This window comes from Anoplophora glabripennis, unplaced genomic scaffold (assembly GCF_000390285.2).
Source record: "Anoplophora glabripennis isolate ALB-LARVAE unplaced genomic scaffold, Agla_2.0 scaffold9, whole genome shotgun sequence".
NCBI classification, from domain to species: domain Eukaryota; kingdom Metazoa; phylum Arthropoda; class Insecta; order Coleoptera; family Cerambycidae; genus Anoplophora; species Anoplophora glabripennis.
Window position 1 is genome coordinate 1086858 of NW_019416258.1, and position 19068 is coordinate 1105925.

The following is a 19068-nucleotide window of genomic DNA, read 5'->3' on the forward strand; positions in this document are numbered from 1 at the left end:
GACCAATGTAGACTACCCCAACACCTGTCACCAATGTACTATTACTACTAACTTCAATTAAGTCCCTGAGAATAATAATACACAGAAAACATCATCGACAAAAGCCTTACTCTCAGATACCTAATTTTTCACATACTAACATTCATACTAAAACAAAATTAGCGACTTGCCAACAAAACTGAACACATTCTAACTTTACTAGTGATATAGAGTGTTATTAAAATGAAAAATATATTGAAAAACAATATATTATTTGAATATTTAAATTTGCATAACAAGAGTATTATTACTGTATGGAAATGTCAGTTTTGTTGCCATGAAATGACATAACACATATGTTACAAGGAAAACCCTACCTTCATCGTCTGAGGAATAACTATTATACTGAGGCATATTGGTGATAGACCGTCTATCATCTAGGTGGGGCTCACCATGTTTCAGATGATTATGCACAGGATAGCCATTTTCGGGGTTTATATGGTAGTTATCACATCTACTAGAGTAGGCCCGATTACCTTGAGTTTTTCTGTTTAGAGGGGACTGCAACATTCTTTGTTTCCACTCCAACAATCTCCTCATCGATTCTTCTCTCTGAACCCATAAGAATTATTTAGAAGAGCAATTTACAACAGACCAGTTGAAAAAAAATCAGTTTTGAACAGAGTACCAGAAGTACGTTTAGGATATTTTTCATTTAAATGAATACTCTGTAATTAGACTCAGAGAAAAATTATATGAGACTTCACTTGCATACAAGTCATTCCAATGCATATGAATATGAGGCATTGTCGCCAAAGCTTCTTCAAATTCAGGAATTCCATACATATATTTTATTATTTATTTTATGAATTGTAATGAGAAATTATCCATTTAATAGTTATTAAAGAAATCTATGAATATGAAATCTATCAATAATAAAAAATGAAGTAAACTATTAAATATTAACATCAAAATATGAATTGAGAAATAAAATATTAGTTTGCCAAAAAAAAATCACTAAAGCTACAGTGTACTTTTTAGACAGACCTACCTTCCTTTCTCCTTCTCTTGTCATATGTCTCCTATCTTGCGGTCTCTCATTCTGCGGTGTTGTTTGCGCTAGTCTGGCACTAGCAGATCTCGTGAACTGATCGTATTCTCTATTCTTAATATTATTATTATAATTGTACATATCTCTCATCGAGTATCCTGGACTAACAGACCCTCTTTCCGTGATATTTCTGGAGCTCCCACAGAAATCCATATCAATTTCTTTTGACAACGAGCCCTCACTTAATACGCTCCTACTTCGAACTGGCTGTGGGTCAGGCGGAGGTTCTCTAATATGTAATGTACTGAAATTGATCGGTTGAGTGTTAGATCGCATAAGGGGAAATGTGTTGTCGTTCTCAGGATATCGCATTACAGGTAGGACCTTTTGATGACTCGGCTCAGCAGGACCGGTAAAGCGAGGAGGCATTTTATGTAAGTACTGTGCAGACTTCCTCATTTTCTCAGCATATCGCTCTTCCGAGTAAAAATAATTATCACTGTCATTAAGATTCCTATTAATATCTAAGCTAGACTTAGGCCTGGGCTGCTGTCTTGTCAACACAGCAGCGTTCGGTTGGCGATGACTGATTTCATATTCAAGAAAGTCAGCACTATGAGGTCTTGCTATGCAGCTAGGCGATTTTCTCATTTGCGGAGGAGCATACTGTACAACATCTGCAGGGCCTAACATATTCACTGGAGTGTAGGCCCTGTAAGCAGGGTTTAACGGGGGATTGTTCTTTTTTACTACATGCGTGTACGCTATAGGGCTCAAAGGGCGTTTGTACATACTTTGATCGTTATAAATATCTTCGTAATCAGTAGGGTGACGGAATTTAGTTGGGTGCAACTTAGATCTACCGTAAGTATCTGGTGTTCTTCTTTCAGTATTTGGAATTGTATTATGAGGTTCACCAGTTGGAGTGAACATGTATTCACGAGAATTGTCTTTTGGACGGTTATGAGAGTAATACTCAGGTTGCGCCATTTGTGGATTTACTATTTGCTGACTGTATATACTAATGGGTGATTTAGCAAGGCTCCTATTATGTATCGTTTCTATATATTGGGGATTGGGGTACCTATCCAAAACATCTGGGCTAGGAGACGAGAAGCCATCATTTAATCGTCTTGGTTTTGGAGGAGCATTGGCATATAATGGTTGATTGAACTGATTTCGTTCTATTTGGCTAGGATTGCTTAAATCTGTAGTACTACTAGATGAATGAGTGTGTATGGGAGTACTCCTTAAATTCTGTTTTTGGGGCTCAGGATTCTCCACAGGTTTAGTTTGGGTTGGTGTGTCTATGACTGCAGGTTTCTCATTTTCACTATAAAAATAATAAGTTGTTACATACATCTATTATGTTTAAAATAGTGACATACGTGTTGGTTTGTAACATGCAGGCGAGATTGAGGACACGAACCCACTGCATCATCAGCTCTTGGGAATCCGCTGCCAATATATAAGTTCTCATATTGGCATGTTCGCACTTGAAGGCATATTTTCTATTGACTTTGTCTTCTGGCCGGCAAATTGACACTTTGTAAGATGGAAGCAAAATTGAACCCAGCAATTTTTCCTCTTCCAATCCTATAACAATTATTATTGATAATTACTGGAATTCTAAATTAAAATATAGCATTTAATATTAATTAAAAGTCAATGAATCTGCGGTAGAAGATAAAAAAATAATTAGCATGAAATTCAGGTTAGACTTTGGTTTAAGTAAATAATTCATTCTTACCAATTTCAAGGATGTTTAGCATTTACTGAAGTTTTATACAAAATTTAAGTATTTTGCTCGGAAAATTTCCAAGTTAAATTTTAGAAAATAAAAATGATTAAAAATCAACCAGTCATTTTCGTTTTGACAAAAATGGTAGTAAATTGTTTAATTGCTAGAGTAACTCTGAGTTACTTATAGCTGCTAAGCTCAAGTTTTCTCAAATTGAAAAAACTCGGAGACATACATAACAGGATAAAAAATCTCCTAGCGATTTAAAAAAATTATCCTTTATTATTATCCAATTTTAAATTCATCAGGATAATAAGGGTAGATAGTAATCTGAGCTGATCACTTGGAGTGAGTGAGTAAACCCCTATTACTAAATCAAAAACAAACGACAGTTGTTGAACTTTCAAAATAAATGGCAGAAGATGTCAAATTTTTCGAATTTTAAAATGTTAGTGTTATACAAATAAAAAGTACAGTGCGTGCGTGGGTGCGTGCGAGTGTGTGTTAGTGACTTTTCTTCAATAGCAAATCAGGATTATAAAAGGTAAGCTTAGAGTTTAAATTTTCACTTAATTTTGTTACAAAAACTCAAAATCTTGGTTTCGAGTTTGTTCATGTTAAAAAGAAGTATAGCCAAACAACTTTTTGTATGTAAATATGAATATGAATGTATAATTATTGCTTCCTTATTTAATAAGGACTCGATCGTGCTTCATTTTATAATTCATTGCGCGTTGGTTACAATCGTTGTTTGCAGGTATACATCTACACGCCAACAATAAATAACGCATACATTCTAAATAAGGCCTAGAGGAACCCCGTGCGTGATCGAGGCGATTTGATTCCATAAACAAATAGGATTTATGGCTGCGCTTATGTCATCAAAACTACCTTTCTCGCGTTTCCTTGAATCTCGGATTCGCCAAAACTCAAACAGCCAGGTAACAGCAGAAACGTATACGTCCAGAGGCGTAGTTGCTTCATATCATAAATGCCGGGAATGTACAGGGTGGTCATAGTCTGAATACCAATATTCACTAAGACCAAAAATCATCAATAAAAAAACCCTGGTTTCAGAAATTTTGAAAGGATACAAGACAGTCTTCTCATCTTGAACTGTCTTTCAGTTTAGATTTTTATTACCAATCGCCCAGAGAATGTTTTAATATGCTCTGCTCTGCTCTACTAACGAAACTACGAAAAAATAATGTAAAGTTCATACCTTCACACCACATGCAAAGAATTTTGCGAGGAAGCCGCAGGAGTAATAAAATTTGAGTAAAGAGTACTATTATTATTTGCGTTTTCGGTAATATTTAAGTTAAAACAATTGTTTATGTCACACGTACGATGAGTATTTCAGTGTATAAATTTTGGTTTCACGGATTCCCCTCGCTTAAAAGGTTACGAGCATTTAAAAATATGTTTTTTATTATTCCAATTTCCATTCATATTCCATTCAAAAAATTGATATCAATAAACAAAATATGATTAAGATGGACTAGTGTGCATTTAAACAGTTAAGTATGAGATATGCGAGGCCATTTTTGGATCAATATATCATTTTATAGTGCATAGTGAAAAAAGAACAGTAGGTCCCAATTCTCATTTGTAGATATGCACACCTTCTATTCAAGGCAGCCATAACATATTTTATTAAATATAACTTAAGCTGTAATACTTTTTCTACTAATATTATTACCTAATAATATACAGAGTGTCCTGATTGATAAAGGTATACAGGCCAGTATATGTATGACAACTGAAACTCAAATATTTTTTTATTAAATAAATCCTAAGAATGCAGATATGTGGAAATTACAACTTCTTAGAAAGTAATAAGCTTGCTACGATTATTTGGGTGTTAATTTTTGAAAAATTTGTATATTAATAATTTTTTAATTCGACATCTTAACGACACGATGCTATTCTACACCCTTGGCTTGGCTGGCCTACTACTATCAATTGTGCAAGAAAAAACGCATTTTGTTCGTAAAAAAGTATAAAACTACTGACTTTTTTTATCGGCATTAATTCAGAACAAAATTAAGCAAATAAAAAAATTAAATAATTGAAATAAATGGTTATATGGTTAATACCGTGTTTCCGAAATTAGAACTTAAAAAAATCATAGCAGGCGTAGAGTTCTTAGGGATCTTTTAATAAAAGATTTGAATTTCATTTGTTTTTGTTTACTACGTTTAATATAAGTAGGGGCACCCTATATATTTATTATTTAGTTACCTATCAAAATGATCAGCATTTAGATGAATTATTCAATTTTATAAAATATTTTCTAGGTTTTTTTATTAATAACTATTTAATCTTGGAAATTGTAAACTCAAGATTAATTTTGATTTTTTTATTTTTTCATCTAGGTTATCCAATGCCTACACTGTTGTTAGTTATTCAGGTTAGTCTTGGAATGTACCCATACGGCGTAAAAAATGTATGACCTACATATAAATAAATAACTGCCTAGTTATTTAAATTTAGCTGAAAGGGTTATCTGCCTAACTACTGCTTCTCGTAAAATATTAGTTTATTGTTAAAATGTAGAAAGTACATACTTAAGTAAAATTATTTAAAACAATTAAAAATTACTGCAATTAAATGTCCTTTTAGGTATAATATATTCACTGAGGCTTTAAAAGGCTGTTTTGAACCGAAAGCATTCAATGAAAAAGCCTTTGAATATACTACAATGGAAAAAGTATGGAATAAACTAATTATTTCCAAAATGATGAAGTTTCATGATATTTCCTTTCTCCATGTCCAATTGATTGCGCGTGATGGCGTCAACTGATTTTTTTTCAATAGTAGTAATTTCGGCCAGATTCTTTTACAACATAACGTTCTGAATTCAGTAACATACAAACAACGGTAGGTAGCTCTTTATTTATTCAACTTTCGGTGTAAAAATGTAATGGTTTGTAGGAATAATATGTGAATATCTCCATTTGTTTCTGAAATGAGTTAATTTACGTAAAACTCGGTACAATTGATCATCCACAGAGAAAAAGGCTCGGAAAAAGGTTAATAACTCCAGTATTAGACAACGTAAGGCCTGAAACCTTCAAAAGGTTTACTTATTGCGTGTAAGGAAATAGTTACAATTTTGACCATTTAATGAATGACAGTTTGTTTTGTGAAATTGTTTTAAAAATAAAAAACGTAAACATATTTTAAATAACGAATTGATATTATACAATAACAAATTATATACCTACATTTTTGCTATACACAGAATGTCCGAAAACTAAAAGCAACAAATTTAGAGATTTAATATTTTACTCATAAAAATAGCACAAATTGCTATGATGTTTTTTCGGAAACTCATTATTAAGTGGGTTATATATTCTCAAAGTTATTTCTTTAAATATTTTGCAAATTTTGTTTTCAATTATACTATTTTTCGCACATTCTTAATATTTAGGTATTACAAAAACATAGGTTGCGTTTTTTCTCGGAAACACTTAATATCTCTTAACGAAAGAACCCTTTTATTAGATTTTTTAAAGATCTCTTATAAAAATTGTTGCGAATAAAAATTAATATTACATTGTCGAAAGAATAAACATACCTTTATAATAAAACAAGCAGTACTCAGAGAGTACAAACCAACGTTTTTTCCACAACATAAGCCCTTCAGACCCTTGCTTATGTAACCATCCTTGCATAGTAACGGGCGCCTCCAAAGGTCGTTTCGCAGAAGGTGACCGTAAGTGAGAACTGCCCCCACTGGATTTTTTCCTTTCTGGCACTTCCTTTGGCTTACTTTGGGTTTGAGAGCTTGTTGGCGTATGAGGTTTCTGAGCTTCTGCCTTCTGAGTTTGCTGCTGATGATAGTGAATAAGTGGAGGTTGATGAGGTACCCAAATTTGAGGAGTATTCTGAGCCATTTGATTATGAGCGTGGACTGAGGATGGAGGAGGTTGAGTAGCTTGATACAATGGTTGATTCTGATGTATATTGCTTGGTTTCTGGTGTTGGTGCATATATTTGAGGGTCTGTTGGGGAAACTGAGGGTTCTGTTGGATATTCATGCTATTAAACTGAGGTGATGGTTGCAAGTGACGATGAGTTGTTTGATATTGAGGGTTATGTTGGTGAACGTGCATGTGAAGGGACGAGTTTAGCTGTTGGTGCGTATGGGAGGGGGTGAGTTGGGTGTGTTGGTGATTGGGAATTTTTAGGCCATATTGGAGGAAACGCAAGTGTTGTGGTGCATTATTGTGTTGGTGTGCGTGCTTTGGTATTGATTCGTTGTTTGGAATTTCCACTGGCGGAGCTGAGTTCGTGGTGTTTTGGTTTTGAAAGGCCCCTTTCTTGTTTTCCATGCTGGTGGGATCGATCCTAGAACGAAAAATTAAAGATAACAAAACTTTAAACAAATGAAAAGTCTACCTCTGACACCTTATTGCAGATGCATACCCGGTATAGTTACGGTGATAATCTATAGATAAATAGAATAAGAATATGTGCCGTACAATTTATTAAGAATATATGGCAATAGGTATATTCTTGTTAAATGTTCTATTGATGCCGGTATTGTTACACACAAATTTAGTATTCAGAATCTTTATATCAATAAATAAAAAGTTTACTTTTTAATTGTAGTACTAGTGAAAAAAATAACTAAGAAATGTACGTATATAGTTGCAATATTCTGCATCAGTATCTGGTTGAAGAATTTACAAGAGAAGATAATATCGAGCTAATTTCATAGTCTCCTAACTTGAAATTGATTCAATTTAACAGCTCGACAATTTTGGGACAGTTGGCAACCTAACAAGTTTTTCTTTAGACATACTTGACCTACAATCTGAAATATGTTGGCAAAATATTACAGATAATAAAGACAAAACGTCCCTAATTGTATTACACTCAACAAGTCCAGCTTCTCGGACACGATTTTCTAATAAAATCGATACAAGTATCCATCAGCGGTAAATAATATATTTCTCCTTGAAGATTTCTTACCACAGACGCTAAATATAAATAACAAGTTTTAAATTCTGCCAATATGCCAGCTACAGAACAAAAACTTATTTTATTTTCGAATTTTTCGTATTTGTAAAAATAAAGCAAAGTTAATACGTTCTTCAGATGCGGGATTGTTTTAATACGTAATAGAAAATCATGTACAACAATTTTTGAATACATAAAATATTGAATATTTATAAGTACTCGGTACAAATAGAAATGCATTTATCAAAAAATATAAAAGAACCGTATTGGGTTGTTAAAAATTTAATTATATGGTGTCTCTTTTATAAACAATTTTCAATGTAGCTTTATTTACTGATATAAAAAATAAAACATGCCATGCATTTAGATAAAAGGTGCATGTCTTAAATTATGATAAAACTAAGTACCTACACATAATTTAAATGTGATATATTTTTGTACTTATTAAAAATATAATTGCATATTTCAATTATTATACCTAAATGAGAAATTAGAAAATGTAAAATAATGTATTCTGAAATGAAGTATATTTGTTGTATATCTTTATTTACTATATATATAGGTATGAAAAAAAATACCATCCCCACAGCTGCCACAGGCAGGAGAACATTTTGATAGTAATCTGACCAACTCCTGAACCTTTATAAATGTTACATATGTGTCAAGTCCACGCACTTTGGAAAACAAAAATAAACACTCAACAAATCCAACACTAGAACGAAACATTTAATATAAAATTCAGCCGAATAATATAGGTCACAATGGTCGCTTTAAAAACCGTTCAACAATACTCCATGTTACGTTACTTGATGTAGGCAAAGGTGGCTGCTTTATATCTCTACAATCATTGAATTCGTTCGGGGTGTAAAAAATTCCGGCATATCGTCGCCTTCCAACTACTAAGGGAAGACGAAGTCAGATTTCTAAAGGACGCAAGGCGCCGGCGTCGACATTGAGATTTCTACCCTAATCCACGGCGAGGGTCGCTGAGATGCAGGCACAGTGCCGGAGGTTGCGATGCGCCTGAGTTCCGGAAGTACCGAAAATATGACCTTTGAACTGGATAGAAATTCAGTCATTTCCTGTTTAACGTTAAAGTAATTAGGGACTTCCGGAATTATTCTCCTATATACAATAAAAGGTATTCTAGAGAACACGAACGAAACAAAAGGGAGAGAGAAAAATGTCGATTCATAAAATTCATTTTTTAATGGACGAGCTCCTAAATCGTATTTTTATCTGCAATAATTTATATTTTTAACAAATGTAAATCGTTTCTTATCAATGGTGGCATACATTGTCTGAAGTTACATATTTGTGGCATAGTTTTAATTTTTGTCTCTATTTATTTGGGTATTTTCTCAAAAATGTTTTGCAAACACGCTTGGGAAAACAGTCATAATTTCGGCGGAAAGGAAAATGATGCTGTTAAAAGAAAGTTTTAAAAGACCGCGATTATTTTAATGAACGATGAAATATATGTATCGAATTATTCCATGAATATGGATGCCTGTTGACTGTGAACATTGAACCAGATGAAAGAAGTAAAATATAGTTTTCTTAAATTAATAAAATGACGATGTCTTGACAAAGAAACACAAATTTTCTGTCGTACTCTGCGGTAATGCTACAAGGTTTTGCATTGTGACCAGTAATGCGGAGCTCATTCCTTAGAGCTCCATGTACGTGATTTGTAACAAGGATTGTTCTTCCCTTAAAGAATTAATTATAAAGTCAACAGTTTTTGTATTTTTTCCGGATTTCCTAACGTTTTGTTTGTAGGTTCAACTATCAAAACAAAAATAGATAAAATTTAAATGTAATTATAAAAACGTTTGTTTAAAAAAAGGTTAGGTATTAACTTCCTTTCATAATTTAACAAATTTAGTGTTAACCAGCAGGAAACACCTGTATTTTTCCAAAGTTTACAGTTTTCTAGCGTTAATTCATAAAGCTATTGTTATCAAGTTTTTATTGTTAAACCAGTACTTCAAAAAGCCGTAATTTTATTGTTGAAATCGTGCCAAGTCAGACCGGCGTCAGCAATAAAATGGTCTATATTTTTAATCACTTCACATAAAACATAAAAGTAAAGTGTGTCCTATCAAATTCGGTAACGGAATTAAATTATGTAGGTGAACGAATCTACAAAAAATGCGAAAACAAGTCAATTTAAAATATGACATATTAAATCAGGTATTTATAGTCCTACGCCTATGTGCCTTTTTGTAATATTCCCCCGCTAAGTCTATTTACTTTTAATCTTCCGCATAGATTGTGAAAACTGTTTCCAAGCAAGGGTCAGTAACTACTTTTTTTTAAACGTAGTACTTATTCATTCCTTGTGTATTAATATTTAATTCAGAAACACTAGTAGAGAGAGGACGGAAGCTAAATTTAATGGTTAGAAAATTAAACGAAATGTAAAATTATTTTTGCCTAATCAAAATTATTACGCCAAAAAAAAAAATAAACAGGAAATACGCATCATTTCACCTAATCATTTATTAATTATTCATTAAATTAATCATTTTCTGTTTAAAAACTGACTATTTAAATAAATGTGTCAGTTTTTGTTTGTTTATTTGCTTCTATGATAGAACCTGTCAAAAATATTGGAATTTTGAAACAAAATTTAAAAAAGAGGAAGAAATAAATAAGTTACAATGAATAACACTCCGCCAAAACAACCTCTTTTGTGTATCAATTTTATTCCAACACTATGCAATTGTAAGTAAGGATGAATACCAATATGGTATATTTTGTTCTAAATTAATTGACTCAATTACTTTACAACTCATTTTAGAGAGTTTGTTCATAACAATAATTTTTTCTCATTTTACACACTACATTATTTTTTGACAGCTTCATGTTTTTAGGTAGTAAACAAATTTTGTGAAACGTTGACCTTTTGAAAACAAGATTTTCGCCTCTCTTTTCACTATGATTTTATACTGGTCCTGTAAAATATCGAGTTTTCTTTTTTCCTTTGCATGACATCCGTTGGAAGCAGCTTTCTCCTCGAGATGTGAGCACTTCTATCTAGTGGCTCATCATCACAACCCGTTTGGTTTCCTATCAGTTATAATTACTGGAACTAGTTTGTCTTTTATTAGTCACAATTACTTACCTACATGGTGAACAGTAGTATTAGACCATATAAAATAAACGTTCTGATTATTTACTTTGCAGATAATCTAAGAAAAATCACTAAAGTACATGTAGTTAAGAATCTGAAGCGTGTTCTGTGTACCTACGTTTTATACAAGGTGTTTTGGATTACCTAAGACTAAGGTGCCAAAGGTAATTAAGTAAATCCTTAAGGATCTGTTTTTCCTTTTTTCAATACTTTTTAGAAAGAAACGAGAATATATGATTTCTATTAAATAAAAAAAATATTTTTGTAATTACATATTACTGTCAAAGGTTAAAATCCAACGAAGTTATTTGTTACTAGAAAAAAATTCCTTGTTATAATTCAAGGCAAAGCCAAAGACTTTGTCTTTAAATTCATTAAGGTTAAGCCGTATTTCCTTTTTATACCAATCTAAAATAGTGGAACATTGGTTCTACATTGCATTTGAATTTAAATACATTTCCAGATTACAGTATCTAGGTTTAAAGTGTTAATTTTTATAGTAGGTTTAAACAAGGTAGTTCGGTTCCACACTTAGATTATTTGTGAGTTCGGTGTGAATTGATTGCTTTTGAATTATTTGAACTTTGATAGTACTAATGAAAACTTTACTGAACTTTCGTTTACAGGAATAGTTGGCGCCCTTAAAAAAGAAAAGTTGCATTCCGCTTTTCCGTCCTGCACCATGGCTAACATACGATTACATATTTGAATTCCTCATAGAAAAGTATTCTAACAATGTCTGATTTTAAAAACTCCACCTCTCCGTATTCGGTTTAAAAAATTAAAATGAAATTTTCGTTCTACCGTCAATGATTTCAAAAAAATAATTCAAATTGCTCTTCAGCGAGTTATTCGACATCAAATTTCTCAACTTTGCTCTAAGTTGACAGCGTTAGAGATTATGTGATATATTACTCCGTAGGTACCATTTTGAAACAGAGCATAGAGGCTGATTATTTGCAAGGAGAGATAAAGAAAACATATTCATCCAAATGTCGACTATTCGTACACAAACAGCGAATCCGAAGTTACAACAGTAGAGATACTTTTCTCTAGGTCTTTTAAATATGTAATTATTAGTTGGGTCGGTTGTTCACATTTTGTAACTTATTTTTGGCCTTTTAAGTACTCTTACAATTAGTTTAAGAATGAGATGTGGCTGTTTAAATATTCGTTTTATTCGGTTTTATTATCTGTACACATATTGTTTAGGTCAGTATATTTACATTTCCTTACATACAGAACTAGACAAAATGTATATATTCTTATCAGTTTCTTCTTTTCTGAAAACGTTTTATAATGATAATTATTCAACTATTTTTTTTACTAACAGTGTGCTGGAATGTGACGTTAAAAATACTGTGCTAAAATCCTTCAGGTTACGCCAATCTATAGTTATTTATGTTTAAAAATAACTGAGTAAATTTGGACCTGATGCAACGTACAGTGTACTGAATTATATATGTGAAAAATTTCTGTTCTGGAACTTGCCAAGATAGATTACTTAGCGGAATATTGAGCGTTTATGAACTAAATGTAGGGCAATAGGTACTACCCTGATTAAGCCTTTAACTTCTACCTATTTTCGTATCTAGAGCTTGATTATTTTCAATTTATCAGAATAATTTAATGGCTTAATCGCACTACGCATAATCTGGATTATGGGGAGATTAATATATTTATTACTAATGCGATAAAAGCGATAAGATTGATTTAGGTACTGCACAATAAAATTTTATCGGTATATTAATTTAAATATTTATCATGTTTGTACGTATTGAGCAATTTAGGTATATGATTTATTTACTTAAATTAATTATATTATCAGATTGTTACTGACTTAATAAATACGAATTAAAAAATTTTTGTACTGATTTATAGGAGTCAAAGATGAACGTTGTGGGTGCAGGAAATGATAAAGATAGATCAGTTTACATAATTCAAAAGCTTGACCTGAAGGTTTCTTTTGTGACTGGTAGATAATTTTATTTATTTGTCCCGTTGATAAAAATAGATATGGGATATGAAACACACATAATTTGTAACAGTATTTGCTTGCAACTCGACACCACATGGCGAGTCGCTTAAAGTTACGCGATATTTTTTAAAATTAAAGTATTTATAATATGGTAAAAAGTATCATTCATTAAGCGACAAATAAATCATAATTTTATGTCTTTAATTAAATAGATTTACGGTGTTTCGCCATTGTAAAAACCTAGGTAAAATCCAGCTGTCAGCTGTCGCTACGATTTCCTATCCTGCAAACTAGTCGTAAACTTTTTTTAATTCTACTGCGTACCAGACAAATCGTCCATTTACAACCGTTTTGTGCATTCATTACAAAATGTAGGTACTCCCGTGGTCATTATAATAAAGAGCTTTTGTTAAACTAACAGGCTAATTAAAAAATTCGTGTTGCGCAACACTTAATGAAAAACGTTGTAAGCACTCATTTGACTCATATAGGGCGTGCATGTAAACGGGTTCTCTCAGATTGTATGAAGCAGAAATGTTAATGTTATAAAACATTTAACACGCATTTTACGCGATACGTTAATGCATTACTCAAAGGTTTCGCTAACAACGGTACAATCATCGAGTGTAGTATTCATTTCCAAAATTATTATTATTTCTGTCCCCTTATAAAGTATTTTATGAGTTTTTAGCGTTCAAATTTTGGCCAACGGTTTCCCTCTCGAAAAAAATGTATGTGACAAAATTTTTCATCCTCTAACTGCTTTTACTTTACTATTTGTTCTAAGTTCTTAAGTAGAGGTGCCACCTTTGCTCAACCAAAAAAACTGCACAAATGGAATGTCAAAAGTACACACACGTAAGGATAATCAGATTTATAAGTGTATTTGTGTAGAGATACTATAACTTACACAAAATTGTAAATCGTAAGCCCGCTACAATTTTTAGAAATTAGCAATTTTTTTCATGAAACCTAAGAAACCATGTATTTTATTATTTAAATTACTGGCCCAAATATTTTTTTACTTTTTACCAGCAATCAGCCATTAAAGAGGTAAAACCAGCCGGAACAGAACCTTAGTAGTACTTCCTCAATTTTCATAAAGAATATAGAAATATGATAAAAGTAACGAACGCGAAGGGTTTCCTTATGATATGGTTTAGTAGACATGACTAAGTTTTTGAAATGGTTCAGAGGGTTGTAACATATTTTGTAACAATACATAATTTTTAGTAATGCAGTATTCCCTGGGTTAAAAATGTTGTTTTTTGGTCCTTAATTTCAAGGAGTACAGCATCACCCCCAGCGCTTAAAAGTACCTTTAATTCTTCTAACAAAAACAGGCGAACATTTAATAAATGAATGTGCTAATCATGATTGACAAGGTAATCTGACAGTTAAAATAGATAATGTTAATTAATGGACAATTTGCATATATGTTTTTAAATCTAGTCTAGAAATAATCTTCAATCTTATATAATCACGTAGTGAAATATTAGAAATCTCTTAGAGGTTATAACCAAAATAATTAATTATTATGTTTTAAACGGGTGTTTGCTGTCGCGCTAATTCGTGACGTCATTTAGTGCGATGGATCATCCAGAAATAAATGACAGGAACAGTACGGCCTGCCCAACAGCAGTCTAGAAAGAGCCAAATACATTTTGCTTCGAGGCTTCCCGCCCGTTTCTTTAGATTAGATTAGATTAGATTGACATCACAATGTCACATTAAATGACGCCACACCCTGTATAATATTATATATATTTGCACTGCCTGATCGAAACTGTTATTGTAATCTTTATTTTTGAGTAATAAGATGTCACAAATCACCTTAATGCATTGGTCTCTTGATAACTGGTAATTTTAGTTATTCAAATATTTCGGATGATTAATGCAAATCTAACCCTCGATTAAAAGATACACTTTTCTCCGTGCGTATTATAATATGTATTTATTATTAACCGTTCCGAATAAAAATGCTGTAAGTCGCTACTAAAGAATGAGCTATTTATTATGTGATTACATTGATTATCATACATGTTTACAATTTACAATTCTGTAACTTGATATCTTCTAAGAATTATGGTTTAACACCTTATCATTAAACTGATAAATATAAGTTGATGCCTCGAGAGCCGTTCTTGAAAAAATACTTATATTTATTATAAAATTCCATCAGTTCAGTAGCGATTTAAATAATTTTTAAATCAGTCACGTACTCGAGTTCTAAATTTCTGTGACATGTCATTGTTCCATGCATTGTCACCTACTTGCTCCTATTAAAGAAGATATGTATATGAATACAAATATTGTTTGTAAAAACTCTTTCGAAACACAATGCATCCCGGGAAACACTTCAGACAATACGGTTTTGGACATATTAGTCACTCCTTAAACAATGCAATGTCAAATCCATACAAATTTCTTTGACTTGTTCAATTGTTTCCCCCATAATAGGTTTCGAAACAACATATCCACAATGAGAACCACGATAAGCGCCATAAGTTCCTTGGATGTTAAACTGTTTGTTCTCATTTATATTTTTACCTATGCGTTTCATATGCACATCCCAATTAAAACATCCTCTAGTGACTTTGAAATTTAAATTCATTAACACAGAAAGGTCGTTTCCTGGGACTCATTTGCTAAAAATAGGACTGTCAAATGTTGACATTCGAGCTCACGTACTTAAATGAAAGCCGAAAACTTAAATTTGTATTTTGGTGTTCATCCTGCTTATAATCAGGCAATTTAGTAATGTTTGGGAATGCTTCTAGGAAATTACGATTAAAAAAGCACGTTTTTAATAACAACAATAAATAATTAGGTACTGTAGAAAAATAAATGTAGTGCCACCGTAGCTAGATATAACTAAAAACAGTATGATTTAAAAGCTTATTTCGTTTTGATTGATGTTTCTCTTTTTATTATTATATCGTTATACAATTCATTTGATGTCAGTCAATATTGGATCTTTTTTAATTGATGATTTAGATTTTATTAGCATTTATGAGGATGATATTTATTTAAGGATTAAGGATTCTAATACTTTGAAAATATAGAGAAATATTAAATGTTTGCTATTCATGTGGGATGTGACGGGCAACTAAAAACTTCTTCCAAGACCAGAAAAAGTACAAAAACATAGTTAAACGTAATTATTTTTTCTGATTAATAAAATAAAACGATTAATTCTGTGAAGAAATGACTATCAAAAGGACTAAAATGCATCTTTTAATTGAAAGGTACTTATGTTTCGCTATTTTTTGCACTAGGTTAAGTAGGTATTGAAAATGGGAGATTAAATGTAAATTTAGTCTGGAAGCTAAAAAGTGACAGTTTACCCTTCCAAATTAAGAACTAAAATAGTACTTTAAATCCAAGGACCACAGAGATAAGTTTTATGTAATTTTTAGGTCCTAATTTGTAGCACAATCTTATTGAATTTTAGATTTAAACAATAAATTGCATGTTCTATGTACCCTGTGGCATTTAATGGCACCTTACATAACTCTACAAGTAACAAAGATGAGTAAATTAGATAACACCAGACATTTGAAGTTTACACCTTAAGTGATCTTCAGATCGTTATCATTTATCCGTTTCTGGGATTTTGAAATAATAAATTGTGATCTAACTGATCCTTTTCAAGTAACACATCTTTGTACATTTTCAAGACGTGGCAAAACATCCAATAGGAGTATTTTAAAAAACAGTGACTTTCAGATTAAGTCAACATAAAGTTGGCAAAATATCCAAGGCACGCTACTGCTACAGATCATAAACAAAAGATTTTTGACAGTTAGGTGGATACTTGGTACGCGGTATCTTAAACTAAGAAATTTTTCTTTTATCAAGTAGGTAGGTACCTATTCATAACAAAGCACGCTCTCTTACTATATAAAAATATATCTAATCCAGTTTTATAATAATAATATTGCCGCGTTATTTTTATAGTATGTGAAACTCGTTGGTTATCAAATCATTTTAAAAACCGTAGGCTACAATAAACAACTGAATCAGACTGGTACACGGTTAGATGAAATGTTTGTTTATATTGACTGTACTTTTAAAGCAACGTATCATATGTATATCCCGCATATTTTCACAGTTGTTGGTTCTCTAAGGCATAACGGATATATCCTATTATTTGAATATGTTTTCTTACCTATTGACATGTGCATGCTAGAGGTCCGAATAAAGTTATCCTAAAACACATCTCTTAGCACACGGTGACACAAACCAGGCACTTTTGTGATCACACACCGAGTTTAGTCACTAACAGGCATTTTCCCGATGGCTACTTGGTCATTATTATTTATAAATATGTTTTGTCGAAATGGGCTACCGCACGTAGACCGTGTGAGTTCATTCTGTATCTGTATAGTCACTTTGCTAGATTCTCAGAACGTAAAGCAGCATTATAGTAGAGAGGGAACAGGTAGTCGTATGGTGCATAGTATGGTGCCCCTTCTTCTCGTTTAGCTTGGCTTTAGTTCAGGCACCTGTCTCCGTTTTGTGCTGATGGTGCTCAGCGGGTGACCACCTTTTCGAAATGCGATTGCTGAAGGCACATCCCGATTCCCACCCCCATGCATTAATTGAACAGATCATTCAAAATATTTCCCAATCAAGGAACTTATTTTATAAAGTTCGTGTTTGGTCTAAATATATTATACCGCATTACCGCAAACCTTTTCCAACGCCACTGTTTCATTTAAAAATATCTTCAGTGCAAACCGGAAAAAGTAGGTATTTGGGAAATTTAGAAAATGCGATTATTTATAACAGGCGAATTGCCACTAGAAAATGAAATATTTAAAAATTGACAATTTTTATGAGGTAAATGTTAAATTAATGTACGTCATGCAAACTGTATTTTGAAAAATATCTAAGATTTATTAATCCTTAGACATAAAAAGTGGTTCGATATTGAAACCAGGGTGTTAGGGTTCGTGCAAATATGTTGAACTGAATTTCTCTGCTCTTATTCAGCTAATACGGTTATTTTCGAATTGCATTAAATTATTTAACATATTTGTCACACTTTGGCACACCTACTGCAACGCTGGCAGAAATTTGATGATAGCATTTCGAATAATGTAGGTAGGCACCCACCATGGTGTTGCGTTGTTAATATTAATTAACCAGTCGGATTTTACTGAACTATTGAACTCTTAAACCTAATAAAGGAACGATTTTCTTCACGTGATGGGATGTTCTTTGTTATGTGACTTGCATCCGCTTTCTGTCGAGATTAGAGGGGATATGTGTTTGAATAAGGTTTTATCGTTATGGAATTATCATATTTATTTACCTCAGATATATGTGGGAGTGTCGGCACAGCAATGGTAAGGTAATTCTAAGAATGTCAGGAATTTCTATGTGTACTAAGTAAACCTTTTTGACAGATGTGTTCTTCTATGTCCTCTGTACAGACTTTTTTCGAAATACGTTGCCTGGAAATTCGAAATTTTGTTTTTTCGTGGAAGTAACGTGTACAACAAATGGAAAATATAGCTGCAAGATCAAACAGTTTTAAATAAACTTTTAATTAGGTGTTACAATCCTTTAATTTTTCAATTAATTTAAAAAATAAATTGGTATTACCCCTATTTCCGAAAAATTAAATAAAACTCAACAGTACCTTCTAACACCATAAAAGAAGTCAGCATATCAACACAAAGCACATAGGTAAGTTTAGAAAGGTGCAATAGGGGTTTATATTTAACATTGGAATCATCTTATCTACCTCACATCATAAATAAAGACATCATTTTTTTCCAGAGGCTGGTCCAAAAAGGCATTATCAATTGACTTTTTTTTATTTTTGATTTGAGAATTAATGAAAGACAGAAATTATAGTCATATGTATGTACTAACAGTGGAAAATTGTTTAATTACGGCTCCTTAGACCATTCTTTAAGAATAGAAGAATAGGATGCCTTTAAACCTTAAAAATGTATGAAAACTTATGATTTTAAATCGTTAAAGGAGCTCTTACATCAATATTTAGAACTTAAAAAGAAAATCTATATTGACAATTTGGAACTAGAAGTGTAGAATAGGCAATAGCTACTAGATGGCGGTTAAAACCAAATTAATTCACAAGCAGTGCTGTCAATTCATGGGAAATTTGATATCAAAAGGGAAAATGGGAATTTGGCGACAATTAGAGTATTTTCTTGGGAAATTTGACTTTGCAT

General features: G+C 32.2%; 1 protein-coding gene and 1 long non-coding RNA gene across 4 annotated transcripts in view; one reads left to right on the forward strand and one right to left on the reverse strand.

Moving 5' to 3' along the window:
• Positions 1-17283, reverse strand: part of LOC108909240 — a 31342-nt gene extending 14059 nt beyond the window's left edge. For all 3 annotated transcript variants that reach the window (XM_018713521.1, XM_018713506.1, XM_018713514.1), the window contains exons 1-5: positions 17031-17283; positions 6355-7127; positions 2419-2626; positions 1031-2363; positions 357-591 (exon numbers count right to left, since the gene is read on the reverse strand). In XM_018713521.1, coding sequence (XP_018569037.1) covers positions 357-591; positions 1031-2363; positions 2419-2626; positions 6355-7111 — 2533 coding nt within the window. In that variant the 5' untranslated portion in view covers positions 7112-7127; positions 17031-17283. The remainder of the gene's footprint in view (positions 1-356; positions 592-1030; positions 2364-2418; positions 2627-6354; positions 7128-17030) is intronic.
• Positions 17284-17993: 710 nt separating this feature from the next.
• LOC108909185 lies at positions 17994-18429 on the forward strand. Its single transcript, XR_001964410.1, has 2 exons — positions 17994-18218; positions 18274-18429. It is a non-coding gene; the product is annotated as an uncharacterized LOC108909185 (long non-coding RNA).
• The last annotated feature ends 639 nt before the right edge of the window (positions 18430-19068 follow it).